At 35.2% G+C, this 15,321-nt stretch overlaps 1 protein-coding gene across 4 annotated transcripts in view; it reads left to right on the top strand.

Annotated features, from left to right (window-relative positions):
- Positions 1-15,321, top strand: part of MIS18BP1 (MIS18 binding protein 1) — a 45,890-nt gene that overhangs the window by 19,819 nt on the left and 10,750 nt on the right. For 3 of the 4 annotated variants that reach the window (XM_033108909.1, XM_033108908.1, XM_033108907.1), the window contains 7 exons: positions 89-176; positions 1,604-1,755; positions 3,168-3,319; positions 3,804-3,897; positions 5,934-6,792; positions 14,148-14,320; positions 15,100-15,257. In XM_033108909.1, the coding sequence (XP_032964800.1) occupies positions 89-176; positions 1,604-1,755; positions 3,168-3,319; positions 3,804-3,897; positions 5,934-6,792; positions 14,148-14,320; positions 15,100-15,257 (1,676 nt within the window). Of the gene's footprint in view, positions 1-88; positions 177-1,603; positions 1,756-3,167; positions 3,320-3,803; positions 3,898-5,933; positions 6,793-12,993; positions 14,035-14,147; positions 14,321-15,099; positions 15,258-15,321 lie in introns of those variants that run through there. The other variant, XM_033108910.1, reaches the window with a different exon arrangement.

Genomic DNA, 15,321 nt, shown 5'->3' with positions numbered 1-15,321 from the left:
AAGTGGATATTTTTCGAATGATGTAATGAATTAATGACATCTTTGTAAAATTTTAGGCTTTTAGATAATTTTGTTTATTGTTAAATAGGATATCCGAATTATCTCATAAGGAAGTTTATGTTTGGCTTTCCAGAAAAATGGAAAGAGTACATCGATAAGTTTCTGGAACAATTAAGGTAAAGTACTTTTTAACTTTAAAAAAAAAAGCTGTATTAAGGCATAATTTACATTTGATAAAGTTTGCTCGTTTTAGGTATACAATTTGATGAGTAATTGTATGTACTTATGTAACAAGTATAAAGTGGTTTTAATTTCTTTATATGGAAATGCCATTTTTGAAGCTCTCTTTGATATTAGACTTTCAAAAGGCAGTAACACTTTACTAGAATTTCTGTCATAGGGGATAAATCTAAAAGAAAAATAAAACCTTTGACATATTTCAAGGAAACATCCTCAATCATCTACCCTTTAAGAGGCATGTAGCTGAAATATGTGTCTGAAGTTCTTGGTCCTTTTTCTTTGATTCATTCCCTTAAGAGTTAGAGTGTCAGCTGCTTAGTACATAGTGTGTTGGCACTGGGAAAACAAAGAAGCAATTGATTAATTCTTGCCCTTACAGAACTCATAGGGGGTATGGTTGTGTAAGTTACTTAATCTCAGTACCATGTAATAACATATAACGGAGGTTGTCAATTTTTTCTGTGAAGGGCCAGAGATTAAGTATTTTTATGGGCATGCTGCCTCTATTATAACTAGTCAGCTCTACCTTTGTAGAGGAAAAGCAACCACAGACAGTGCTAGAATGAATGTGGCTTTGTTTCAATAGACTTTATTGACAAAAATAAACAACTAACAGGATTGGTCTTGTAATTTTCTTACAATGTCAACTTAAGTGGGAAACATAAAAGCATACAGTATAGGAAGCATTTAAGGGGTTATAGTTGAATCTTTTGACTTAAGATACTATATTTGAGTTTTTTGCAAGAGAAGAGGTAGAAGCCACGAAGGCTTAAATAATATAAGATTAAATTAGGTGATATTTGCTATGGGGAAGAAAGTTATAGCTGAGGAGGGAGTTTCCTTTTAGGTGTAGGGTTATGATTAGGGTTACTGTTAAAAGTCAGGTCAGGGTTTGGGTTGAGATCAAAATTAGGGTTAGATTTAGAATTATGTATGGGGTTAGGGTTAAAAAGTTAAAGTTAAGTTTAGGATTAGGGTTAGGATTAGTCTTTGGTTTATGGTTAGGATTAAAAATTAGGGCTAGTGTTAGTTTTAAGGTTAGGTTTAATACTTAATATTACGGTTAGGGTGATGGCTAGGGTTAGGGTTTTTGTTAGGGAGGGATAAGCTTAAGTTTTAAAATTAGGGTTAGGGTTAGAGTTAGAGTTAGGTTTAGAATTAGAGTTAGGTTTAGGGGTAGGTTTAAAATTAGGAACAGTGTTAGGATTAGAGTTATGGTTAGGTTTGGTATGTTATAGGTAGGGTTAGGGTTACATTTAGGCTTGAGGTTAGATATAGGAGAGTTTCATTTATTTGTGGGTTTAGTTTTTTGTTTCTGTTTTTTGAGAACCAACATTAGAGGAAAAGTACTATGTGTTTTTAGGGCTTGTGAAAAAAAAAAGGCCAGACAAAAACAGAAAATGGCAAGATTTGTCCCTGACACACGAAAATCAATGCAGAATGATGCGGGAGGAAACCAAACAGATGTCCTCCAAAGAGCCAGCACCATTCATGACCTTGATTGTGATCGTTTGGGTACGTTTGCTATTTCCTTCTCTGTTGTGTAGTGGTAAATTCTTAACACAAGTTCCACATTGTTTAATTGTTTACAATGCGTATGGTATTGAGTTCTTCGTTTATTTATACTGTCCTAAAATTCCTGCTTTTACACTACTTAAGGGAGAAAAACTGCAAAGCAAATAGCTTATAGTCAGCATTCAGCTTACTTCCTTAAATATTACTTTTTAAATGATTTTCCTTTTTTTTTTTAATTAGTTTCAGGTGTACAAAGCAATATAATAATTAGACATTTAAACCCCTCATAAAGTGATAACTCAATCCCCAAGCTACTACCCCTCTGACATTCTTACATAGCTGTTACAATATCATTGACTATCTTCCCTATGTTGTACTCCACATCCCATGACTATATATACCTATATATGTAGTTACAATTGATATTCAATATTATTCTACTTCAGCTCTTCAGGTGTATAGCACATTGGTCAGGCATCTACACAGTCTATGACGTGATCCCCCTGATAAGTCCAGTGCCCATCAGGCACCTTACATGATCTTTACAACATTGTTGATTATATTCCCCATGCTGTATTAACTATCAATGTGTATTTTTTAATACCTTCACTTTTTTCACCCTGCCCCCAACCCCATTCCCATCTATCACCCTGATAGAACTAGTAGTCATCTGGCACCACACCTTGTTATTACAGTATTATTGACTATATTCTTTATGCTATACCCTACATCCTCATGACTATAAATATTACCTCTTAATGAATGAGAATACCAAGAACACTAATAAACATGTCTGTGAAAGACGATGATTCTTTCAGTTTACTAGACCTGAAGTATTTAGGCTGCCAGCCTATCTCAAGATACCTCTATATTTGTACTAAATTTCATTCCTATTAATAGTCAAAACCAGTTTGCTTTCGTGGAGGAAATGGCATGTTTTTTTGAATGACCATTGCTGCAAAGGCAGCTGGCAAAACTGTCAACTCTGCCAAAACTATAATCTACTTCACATCCTACCCCCCCACAAGGAAAAAAAATAGGGACATTAACTTACAGCCTTTTCTAGATAATAATAGATTCTGTTGTATAAATTTCTGCCAATTCTACTTAGACCTTGTAACAAAGAGCTTTACAGACTTAGACTTCAGGATTGCTTCAGCCCAAAATATGGCACCACACTGAATATAAGTTACTCCTCCAACCCACCCCACCCCACTTTCCCGCGTCCATAGCTCCCCCATCACCTTTGAAACTTTGCTTATCCTTTCTAGCACAGACATAGGAATGAATTAAATATGCCCGTGACTTCTTGCCCAGAGCTAGCTAAAAATCACTTTACTGTTGCTTCAGTTCCTTCTCAACCCTTCCTCATTTTATCAAAAGTCATTCTATTTCCATCTTTGTACTCATAGAACTAAAGAACAGTAAAAGCAGTAGGTTGCCAGGAGCTGCAGAATTAAACATTTGCCAGAGTAATCACCAAAATAAACCACCATTAATGCTCCCAGAAGACCAAACAAATAATACTATTCAAAATGGAGGAGGATATGATTTCTCTAATCAGGTAAGCTTTTACTGTACACTGTAGAGGGGTGTTGTGATACTAGTAAAAAGGTTCGGGACCAATCAGAAATCATGAGTTTTGCTTGTGTCAGCTTTTCATTAGTGTGGGCACTGTAGGTAAATGTCTTGATATTTATTTTCCCAGTGTCTCATTGGAAAAGTGCAGGTGACAATAACAAAAGGTTTAACTCTTAGAGTAAGGCTAAAATAAAGTTTGTGTGTGTGTGTGTGTGTGTGTGTGTGTGTGTGTGTGTGTGTATGCACTTGAAAAATGACACTATTAAATCAGTAAAGGAAATACGTAAGATAGTGGATACCCAAATGATGCTTCCAAAAATGAGTTTCTGAATGCCTCCACTAATGAAATTTGAAGAACTGTAAGTATACCTGGAAATTTGTATGCTTGATACATACTGTGAAAATGCTTGAGGTCATGTTTCTCGGTAGTAGTTGTTATAGTAAAAAGTTATCTTTTTGTTTTGAAGGAATTGATGAGAAAAAAGGAACGTAAAAAGTTGTCTTCAGAGAAACTCAAAAATTGTAAAAGAACAAATAAAATAATTGAAAGTCAGAAGCAAGGTAATAATCTTTATTGCCTTTGTAATAAGTAGAAAACTACTGTTTGAAACTTTTTAATATAATAAGAGTGATCTTGTAAATTTCTAAGTCTAAAATGATAGACCAACTATTTCAATGGTTATAAATGTTTGGTTTTATTTTTTTACAGTAGACGATTTGTGTAATAAAACAATTCATTACTCTAAATACCAGATTCACTTATAGATTTGCCCCCTTTAATCTAGGTACTAAATAATTTTGTTTAAATCACAAAATTATATATCATTTTAAAAATGCTTATAGGAATTTCTAAAGACTATATTAATCCTTTTATGAAATTAATACCATAATTTAGTTTCATGTAAGTGTGGATTTTCACAGCACTTTTATTGCACTTCTGGATACCAGAATTTATAGAGCCTTTTCTCTCTGCATTAGCAAATTTATAATTTCATGTAGAGTTAAATGTATTAGCTTAATGGCATTTTTTGTTTGTTTTATTTCTCATAAGGGAAAGAAATGAAAGTGGAGAACATTTATAATTGTGTAAAAAAGTAGAGAAGAAACCAATACTATTTACTTAGACCACCACTTCATAAGTCTTAGGTCATAGTATCCAGAATAAGATGAATCTTTATTCAAATTATTTAATGAAATGAATAAAAATATTGAGAATAAAAATGCTTTGCTCAAAATTAGAAGTTGAAAACTTTAAAATTACCAATTGAATATTTGAATCATATTTATATAAGGAATTAAAAGGAAACACTTCTCTTATGTGAAGCTACATGATTTCCCTTGAGAAGTCTTATAGAAATTTTCTTCATTAATTTTGAGTACAACCCATTTCTTCATAAATTATAATTTAGAGGCTTATTTTCTCCTCAGCATTCAATGTTACCTATCATTCTTTTATTTTGTCATTCATCTTTAAAATATGCATAGGTTGTTGCAGTATTTCATTATGATGATTAGTGTAATAATTTCAATTCGTAGCTTTTTATAACTACAACTGGATGATTTAGTGAGAAATGAAATTAATTTGGCTTCTGGTTTCTTGAGTTTCAAATTTGAGAATCTCTCATTTTAATTTGCTGTCTTTAACTAGTAACACAGTTCCCAAGTTCTATTTTAGTTCTTATCCCATGTGCTTCAAGGAGTTTTTTAGGATTCAGCAAAAAGGTGTCTCTGTGGCCACCATTAGGGACAAGAAAGGGGCCATGTAGATGGAGTTCCATGTTCTCCTAATTCCCTCCTTAGCTAGGACAGGTTCTAGTCCATATATTACATACCTAGTAAAGTTTTAGCAACCTAGTGGATTTCTTATGTATCCTAAAATAGGTTAGCTCCAAAGAGTCTGATTTAACAAATATTTATTTAGCATCTACTGTATATGTGAAAAACTCTGAACTAACTCCAGCCAAAAAAATCCAACTATAAAGACAGTTCTTTCCAGTAAATATTTTTTTCAGTCTAGTTGAAAGAGAAGTGTGTAATTATAATGCAGAACACATTGTCAAACATGGCATTATTTAAAGTATGATGGAAATTTTTAAAAGAGCATTTTCAGTTGAGGGAATTGGGACAAAGGTTTGTGAACTACGTAAATTAGAGAATAGAATTGAAGCAGGTAGTGATTTGGTTTGTAAATGAGAGAAGGAAACTTTCCAAGTAGAGTAAATGGCATTACTGAAAGTTGAGAATCAAGAAAACTTGAGAAAGAGTGGTCTCGTAGACATAGAATATGGTTCAGATGTGAGTACAGTGAGAAATTAGAACTACATTGAAAGCCAGATACAGGAGCTTACATGCACGCCCAGTAGACTGAGAAGTCATGGACAGGTTGGTATTAAAAAAATAGCATATGTGTACAACTGAAGGGGTAGTGATCCAAAACTGAACAGACCTGTGCTTCAGGGAGATTAATATGACAGTAATGTGTACAGTGTGTTTATGGGGGAAAAACAGTATATTTGTGAAAATAGTTTTTGTATACTTTATTTTGTTTGTAGCCAATTTGAGATTTTGATATTTGGTTTTGTCTTATGAAATTAAAGAGAGAACCGAAGAATCGAATGTACCCGTCGATATTATCACCAGGGAACCATTTTTCTCAGACAAAGAAAGAAAATATATGGCTGCTTATCAGAAGAAAGCTTATATTGTAGTAACACCACTTAAATCTAAAAACGTGATAGAGCAAAAATGCATGAAGTATAATCTGTCCTCTGAAACCATTAAAGCAATAGCAGATTTTGTAGTGCCAAAGCATCAAAAAGAAAGTGAATCAGACTTAAATGAAACTACATGTCCTACCAGTAAGCCCACAAAGACTTCCAAAAATGCATTTAATTATGGTGCGAATCATAAAAGTGAAAACAAGGAAGTTTGCAATGAGTGTGATTTACTCACTGTCGACCAGAAAATAAAAATATCTAGTTCTAGAAAGAAACAAACAGTCACCTCTGACTTTAAGAAAAATACAAGGTTGTCAAAATTGAAGAAAACTGAAAATAAGGCAACCATGTCATTTTACAAGCATCAGTCCTCATCAGATTTGTCTGCTGACGAGAGTGAAACAGAAGAGGAAATTAGAATGCAAGCAGGGGTTGCTAAGAAAACCATAGCAAGAAACACCAAAGACACAGTGCTTCACTGCAGGAAAAGCTCAAGGAACAGCAGAAGAAAACTTCCCGTTTCTGAATCTGAAACTGAAGAAAGTGAAGATGAATTTTGTATCAAACAAAAGAAAGCTAGATGTTCTGCTAAAAAAAATCTTCAGAAATCTAGTGTTAGGAATGAGTCTCCAGTTAATACGATGGAATCTGATAAGACGAAGAGTCATTCCTTAGAATGTTTACCTGGTTTAATTCAGGATGAGGAATGGAATGAAAAGGAATTACAGAAACTTCACTGGTAAGTAATTAGATTTGACTCTAATTAAAATACCTAGAGTGGCCACAGAATAGTGTGAAAAACATAAAGGACTCCATCCAGTAAGGGGCTGATTTAATAACTTCTAATCATTAATATGGAATATGTCATCCAAAAACACATGGAGAGAAATTATAGTTTATACAAAGAATGAAGGGAAAATACAGGTAACTTCCAGCCAGGTACTTTGTAGCCATCTATACAGTATAAATGTGAGGAAAGTATAAGTGAGCTTCTTTTCATTCCCATTTAATATTACAACCCCTCTCCCCCCGCCAAATATAAAGGTTCTATATGAGGAGATGGATGTGTTAATTAACTTGATTGTGATGACCATTTCACAGTGTACTTGTATAGCCAATGATCCTGTGTAGGCTTCAAATATGTACAGTTTTATTTGTTGGTAAACAAAGCTGCGGAAAATATTTCAACACAGATAAATTCTGCTCTCACAGTTGCACATTTTAAGATAGATAATTAAATTTACTATTATAAAACCTTCAAACGTAGATTATTTAATAGTTTGTTTTTTTTCTCATTTATAGAGAAGAAAATAGTCTTGAAATTTAGGTGATTTTTCCTAGTTAATGCTGCTGCTAAGTCAGGTCCGATGAGAAATGGATTTGATGACGACTTGACAAGCAGTCTCAGTAGTCTGGCAGGATTGGAAGCCAGATCATAGCTCAACAATGAAGAGTGAGTGGGAGGGAAAAGACAACCTAGGTGGACAACACAAGAAATTTGGCAATGATGGGGCAGAGAAGATTGCATAGGTAATAGAAGAAAGTGTGAGGATAAGGGAAGACATGTTTGATTGCTCGCTTATTTGTTCGTACGGTGACTCATGCCTGCATGTGGTGGTTGCTGTCGGAAATGATCTAGTAGAAAGACGGGAAGATATAACTGATAAAAGAAAGAAGGACACCGTAGAAACATGCCACATTCGTGTTCCACTCTCTTGTGTACCCCCCAAACAACATTTGGAATTTGTTTTCAAATCTACCTGCTTGAAACACTCTTAAAGTAAAGTGTCTCTTGCCACCATATTCTTCCTTTTTCAGTTGCCTAAGTGTTCCCTCTCTCTATTCAGACAGAGAAGGTAATCTTCTTTCTTAGTCTCCAAAGTTCTTGGTTTGGCTGCTTTCCTGCTATAGTGTGTTCCTCAGTGATCTTTTCCTCCCAAAGTTCATTCTTCTTTATACAGGGACTCCCAGATCTCTATCTCTGATCCAGAATGTATTTAGTTTGTAGTTCCTTTGCCTGCTGGACATCTCTACGTAAATCTCACCTACAGCTCTAACTTAATATATCAAAAACCAAACTTGTTTTTCCTGACCTGTCCACTTTCCTGTCCTGACATTCCTATTTCTGAAAGTGTAATTCTTTCAGCCACCTAAGTTGAAACTCTTTTTTATTACTGATTTTTGTTTTTAAAAATCTGATTAGTTCCCAAGGAGCTACAGATTCTTCCACAGGGTCATTCCATCCACTGCCTTTTTCTTGACGCTACTCGTTTTCAGACCTTTAATGCCTTTTGCCTGAACTTTGGGAGTAGCCTTGTGTTTGTACTTTGTTCTTCTGTCTTTGTGATCTGTCTTATATCTTTCAGATTAGTCTTAATGTATAGTTGTGGTTCTGACAGATCAAAACCTTCATTGCATTCTTGCCAATCTTCAGATTATATCAAGATTTTCTGCCTTCCGTTGAGAAGGTTCTCAACCTTTGCTGTATATTCTGATCATCTTAGGAGATTCTTTTTTAATGCTTGAACTGCAGAAATTCCAGTTCCCAGTAAGCTGGAGTAAGTACACTCCACTCTCTTGCTACTACTGGGCAGTCATGAACCTGGACAAAATCCATGGAGCAGCTTTACATTGACTCAGGAAGGTAAACAGTGGCAGGGCGATAAGGGAAGGCTAGAATTTTAAGTACCACCAAACTGGCAGTGAATTTATCGTTTGTCTTCTGGTATCCCCCAAGCTAACCTCAAGGCTGCCTAACACCTGGAAGTGTCATTGGGGCACGACAGAGAGTTAAGAGAAGCCTTCCAGTTCCGGCTTGAGGAGAAGGAAAGGGGACTACTAACACTCAGAAACAGTAGAGAAAATGCCCCAGTTCTCTTTCTTTTCTCCTTTCTCTTATAACCTAGTCCCATGTGATCCTGCCGGGATGAAAATCACAGCAGCAAATGGGGCCCACACATACCTAAAACTCTGAAAATGGGCAACCTTCCTTTCCAATCAAGTAAAGATCTCAAGAGGGTGGGGCAAATCGTGTTGTGTTTTCTTCCTTCCTCTGCTTGACACTGGAAAAGATGCAATTGTAAGAGGTGTGCAGCAGAGCTAGGTAATGAAAGCCCCCAGCTTTCTGCCAGAGAACCCAGAACAGGAGCCCTAGGGAACCAAAAATTGCAGAGAGGGAGAAGCTAGCAAAAAACCCTATAAAGTTGTTTATGAACTTTTGGGCTCACTCCTGAGTTGTGCATGTGAGGATGTGATCCTAAACAGCATACCTAAGACTTTGAGAACTAAACTAAGAGGTATACCACTGCTGATTTTCCAGGCCAACCACTCAGGGGCCCACATGCAGGATATCCTAATAGCACTACAGAGCTTTAAAAATGGAACTGATGTTGAAATTGCTACTACAGTAGACTGATTGGAATTTATAGCTCAGGTTACAATGAGGTTGGTTGCCTGCTAAAACAAAAATATTAACATTCTCCATAGGATATAAACAGGACCCAGAGTTTTATAAATAATTTTCAGAATGTCTAGGAAATAATCAAAATTACTCAGCATACAAAGAACCAGGGAAATTTCAACTCATGGGGGAAGAAAACTGATTTTAATGCTGAGATGCCACAGATGTTGGAATTCTCTGACAAGAGTCTGAAGTAGGTATATAAAAATGATCCAGGGACTAAGAGCAAAAATTCTTGGAATAAATGGAAATTTAGAAAGTCTTAGCAAGATATAGAAGATAGAAGATTCTAATGCAAGTTTTAGAACTGAAAAATAAGATAATCAGAATAACTCATGGATAGGCTGATAGCAGGATGGAGATGACAGGAAAGGCAGTATCAGGAATGAAGGGATGGTAAGAGAAATGGTAACTAGCAGGGTTAAATGTAATAGGTTATTCTCTTGACGTCTTTAAAGTGTTCATGGGTTGAAAGCAAATATTACACTGTATATGGTGGAGCTTTCAATATATGTAAATGTAATACATAAAACAGCTCTAACAGAGGAAGGGTGAAGAGATTTATACCATGGTAAGTTTTTGCATTCTACTTGAAGCAGTAAAATAACTGATTCTAAGTAGACTGTTAAGTATATATATAGTAATACCTAGCGCAGCCAGTAAAAAGCTATACAGATATCTTCAAATATATAATAAGTAAATTAAAATACTAAAAAAAATTTTTAACTCAAAAGAAGGCAGAAAAAGATTAATAGAAAATGGGAGAAAGCAGAAAACAAAAATAGCAGACCTAAATCCAAACAGTTACATTAAATGTTAATGGTCTTGTTGAATGAACTCAAAAAAGAGTCCAGAGACTTTGCTAGAAATAAGTGATGGAGATTTATTCAAGGATCTTAGATTTTGCAAACTGGAAACACAGCTAAGAAAAAAATCCAGAAGTGTTCCAAAGAAAGAAAAAATTAAAAGTTCTTACAGCAAAAAGTACCTTCTTGAGAATTATCAGTCCTGCATCCTTAGGACAGTTGTCAGATGACAGGCTGTCAGGCTGATGGATGGAGGTACAGAAGACGAGTGCCAGGAGGTCTGGTCACATCCAGTGGTGTGGATGATGGATGTCAGGCAGTGTATACGTGAGTCCTTCAGGGTAATTAAGGGGTTACCTGGAGGTCCAGATGCATATCCAAGCATTGATGCAGGACTGGAAAGTTCCTTGAAGTTCCCAGGCTAGTTAGAACAAGCATGGGGTCTTTTCCTCATGCCTTTCTTCATAATGTCAATTTTACCAACTTGGCTAAAGCGAGTCTATTTTATGTATTCCCTATCTTCACTCTCCAGTCTAAACACGCTACTTAAAAGGCAGATTGTCAGAACGAATTTTGAAAGATCACACTATACGCTGTATAAAATAGGATATAGGTAAGTTAACGCCAAATAGGACATATGTAAGTTAGAAGTATAGAAAAATATCATGCACACTCAAAAGAAAGCTGAAGTGGGCTATACCTGTGAAAGGTTTCAATAAGAAGAAAATTATCAGGGATGAAGAATACATTACGAAATGATAGAAGTGTCAATTCACCAGGAAGACATAATGATCCTAAGTGTGTATGCACCTAACAACAAAACCTCAAAATACGTGCATCAAAGTTTGACAGAACTAAAAGGAAAGGGTAGACTGAAAAGATTAAGCAAAACCACAGTTACAGTGGGAGACTTCAGTGTTCTTCCCTTGATAGAACCAGTAGACAGAAAATTATCAAAGATACAGAACTGAACAATACCATCTATCTAATTGACATTTATAGAACAGTCTACCCAATAATAAGGAAAACAAATGTTATTTCCAAGAGTAGGTGGATCATTCACCAAGACAGCTGTGTTTGCTAGGTGTTAAGACAAATCTTTGAAATAACTGAAGTTATACAAAGGGTGTTCTGACCATAACTGAATTAAACTACAAATCAATAAAAGATAACAGGAAAATTTCTAAGTGGTTGAAAAATAATACTTGTAAATAATTACTGGGTCAAAGAGAAAGTTTCAAGGGATATCACGCAGAATTTAGCAAAAGTGAAATTTTATCAAAATTTGCAAGGTAAGCCCAGAAGTTCGTAACTTTATGGGGTGGTTTTACTGAGCTCACCTCTATTCCTGATTTCCATAGTATCTTCTGCATTCTGTGGTACATTCTCAAGACGAATGGACTACTAAGTAATAAAAGGGAAGGACTATTGATACTTAAAACAACTTGAATGAATTTCAAAGACATTATTATGCTGAGTGAAAAAAGCCAGCTCAAAAGGTTACATACTATATGGTTCCATTTATATGAAATTCTGGGAAAGACAACCAGAAAGAAAGAAAACAGGTCAGGGATTGGTAGTGTTATTGGATGACAACAAAGGGGTAGGTGGCACTGAGGGTTTTTGGGGGTGTGATGGAACTGTTCTGTATGTTAATTGTGCTAGTGGTTATACAAATCTGTATACCTGTTAAGATTCACAGAACCATACCCCAAGAGACAATTTTACTGTATGGTAACTTAAAAGAAAAGGTAAAGGTAACTTAAAATTTAAAAAGTGCCTACACTGCATACTATTAAAATATTCTTGGGTTTGGGCGATGCTTCTCTGGCTTTTTCAAAGCTCTGTCTGACCTGCAGCCATTTCTTTGAAAGTTACCATACTATAAATATGAACTATTTTTCATTCCTTAACCATATGTCTTGTTTCATCTTCATTTCTTTGTCCAGTATTATTGCCTCATTTTCACCTGTTGTAATTTTTATCCATCCTTCAATATTTATCTCACATCACCTCCTCCCTGTAACCTTTCCTTGTCATCACCCAGTCAATTAGACATAATGACTCTTTCTCAAAAATGCGAAGTATTGATGCCTAGATCTACTGAATTGAAACCTTCAGGGATAGAGCCTATGAATTTATTTATTTTACTTATTTGCTTGCTTGCATTTTTGCTGTAAGCTCCTCAGGTGCTTTTGCGTTACAGCCCACTGCTTCGTAAACCTCATCGTGTCCGAAGGGCAGACAGATAGTTAGCAAATGATCATTGTAATCACTAAGAAATTTATGAGAATACAAGTCAGGGAAATCTGACTTAGCTCAGGCAGATACTGAACTAAGATCTGAAGGATAAATAAGAATTATTTAAGCCCAAGATTCGTGATAAGTGCATTTGAAATGGAACAGTAGGTAAAAGTAGAAAGGAAGAACATATGTAGAAATACCAAAAGAAGGCCGAAATGACTGGAGTATAGAAAGGGAAGAACAGTACCCGATGAGACTGGACAATCAGGCAAGGAATAGTGTAGGTCGTGTTAAGTATTTTGATTGTTGTGCTAAAAATAATGAAGTGAGTATCAGATGGACTGGAGTGACGTGATTGACACGTGTTAATTACAGATTGATTTCTTACGAAATGCATTCAGTATTTTTACTATGATGAAACTCCTTTCAGGCAGTTCTATACATGCAGATTAGCTATGTGCACAGACATGGAAGCTGGAGCCTCCAGTCCCCTGCAGTGCTGCTCTTAGACCCCGTGGAGACTCATTATGCAAAAGCACAGACATTCATCAACAGTGTTTGGTGCCCACCAGCAGCTGTTCTCCTTTTATGCATGGAGTGAGTGCTCTTCTGTAGTCAGCGTGTACCTGTTCACAAGAACTGATTTACTTTTTCAGGAATCTTACAAATTAAGTTATTATTAAAAGTTAAATAAACTTACAATTAAATACATTTATTAAAAACGAAACACTGTGAACTCATCACTTCCTAATTATTTTAGTATATTATTATGTAAACCTTAAGGTTCTTTGCATCTATTATATCTGTATGGTGGGAATTCTATATAATTGTGTGCCATGGCAGAGTTCTTATTTCTCATTCAGTGACGACATGTTGGTAGCTTGAAATCAGCCACTTTAGGGGTATTAGCAATATGGAAATTAGCAAACACTACAGAAAAGGACTTTTTAACCCCAGAGAGCTGGTTGTTAAAAATTTACTAGCATAACACTGCATTCAGCCTACTAGGCTGAACTGTCAAACTAACCACATTATATAAAATCTGTCAGGGGTTGGGGTGGGGTGCAGTAATACGTGTACCAGGTTCTAAATAATTATTTACAAACGAACTTTTAGAATATAACTCACTTGTTAAATTGGAGAACTACCTTGTAGTAACTTAGTTTTTTTTCTATTTCAATTTTCATTTACCTCGAGGATTAAACCTAAAATACTGTGTTCTGTAAAGTATAATATAATGAAAGCAACCGTAACACTTTAGTGAGCATTTATAACCTGGAGTATATAAGAACTAAGAGCTCATCTTCCAATATGCTTAGCACTAGTAATATTTGAGCAACAGTGTAGAAAAGTTAGTTGTGCTAGAGTCCCCCAAAAGATCAAATCATTGATTAGCTGGACTTAGGGTTAAGACTAGGAATAATTTTTCAGGTTTAATAGATTACAACAAAATAGAATGCATCTACTAGATAAGGATTTTGGTAAAATTTTACAGCTCAGTAAATCTTGTTGATTTAGTGGTATGCATTCAGGAGGTTATTTTTATTGATTTGAAATTCTTTAACTGGTTTTGGTCTTCCATAGTGCTTTTGCATCTCTTCCTAAGCACAAACCTGGTTTCTGGTCAGATGTAGCTATGGCTGTAGGGTCTCGATCTGCTGAAGAATGCCAGAGGAAATACAATGAAGATCCCCGAGGAAAAAGATCTCGGAAACATGTCACTAAGAAAAAGCCAGTCAGTCCCAAAGGCCAAAATGGTAACCTATGTAGAAAATAGTTTTTTCTTAGTTCTCAGTATCAATTTCTAATCACTTACTATATGTAATTTATATTTATCCATGTGTCTTATTATAGATGTTTTCTTATAATTTCAAAGCTAGAAAGAACTCCAAAGATCACGTTTACTTTTTAAGTCTTCCTAGATAGTTACTTCATCAATATTAGCCTTAGCAGTCTTGTGCTTTGAGTTTATTCTAGGAAATCAGCAGTTGGATGCGGAGATTTCAATATCTGGATTATTGTTCTAAGGGTCTACTTTAATTTGAGGTGACTTAGGTAGGGTCCCCTAGTAATTCGTAAGAAAACTCAGAATGAATTTAGTTTTCATGGTCCCAAAGTTTATGCCAGAGAAGTCCTATACAAAGCTTTAGGGTGTATTCAGTACCTCTGTCCTAATTCAATGAGGTTTATATTTCAGCAAAATCAATAAACTAGACATTCAGTAAAAGGAGTGTGGGAGATAACTTTTCTCACAAGGTAAAGGCCTTTTCAAACTTACCCTGCCTAATCTTTTATAGTTTCTTCATGAGTATCTTGTGGGCTAAGCATATTGCACAGATTCCAGTGTAGAAAGAATTACTTGTTATATAAGACACTTATAAATAGTAATAATAGAGGCTTATAGATTAATAATATACTATTAATACTAGTAATAATAGAGGCTTAACACTTATAGATTTTGCAAAGGTTGTTAATTTTATAGAACAGTTACTATAAAGGACCAAATCCTTACCAAAATGTTTTATTGACTCTTAAGGCAAGAGAGATGATGCTAATCAAAAACAAACTATTAAGATAACTGCCAAAGTAGGAACTCTTAAAAGGAAGCGGCAGATGAGGGATTTTCTGGAACAGTTGCCAAAAGATGACCATGATGATTTTTTTAGTACACCTTTGCAGAATCGAAGAGTACTGGTAAGTCTTAAATGCATTCTTTATATTGACTTTTATATCTTTGATCTTTATATATGGTTAGTGT

Source organism: Rhinolophus ferrumequinum, chromosome 6, assembly GCF_004115265.2.
Source record: "Rhinolophus ferrumequinum isolate MPI-CBG mRhiFer1 chromosome 6, mRhiFer1_v1.p, whole genome shotgun sequence".
Classification (NCBI taxonomy): domain Eukaryota; kingdom Metazoa; phylum Chordata; class Mammalia; order Chiroptera; family Rhinolophidae; genus Rhinolophus; species Rhinolophus ferrumequinum.
Note: the sequence above shows the minus strand (reverse complement) of the source record. Positions and strands in the feature narration are given on the sequence as shown.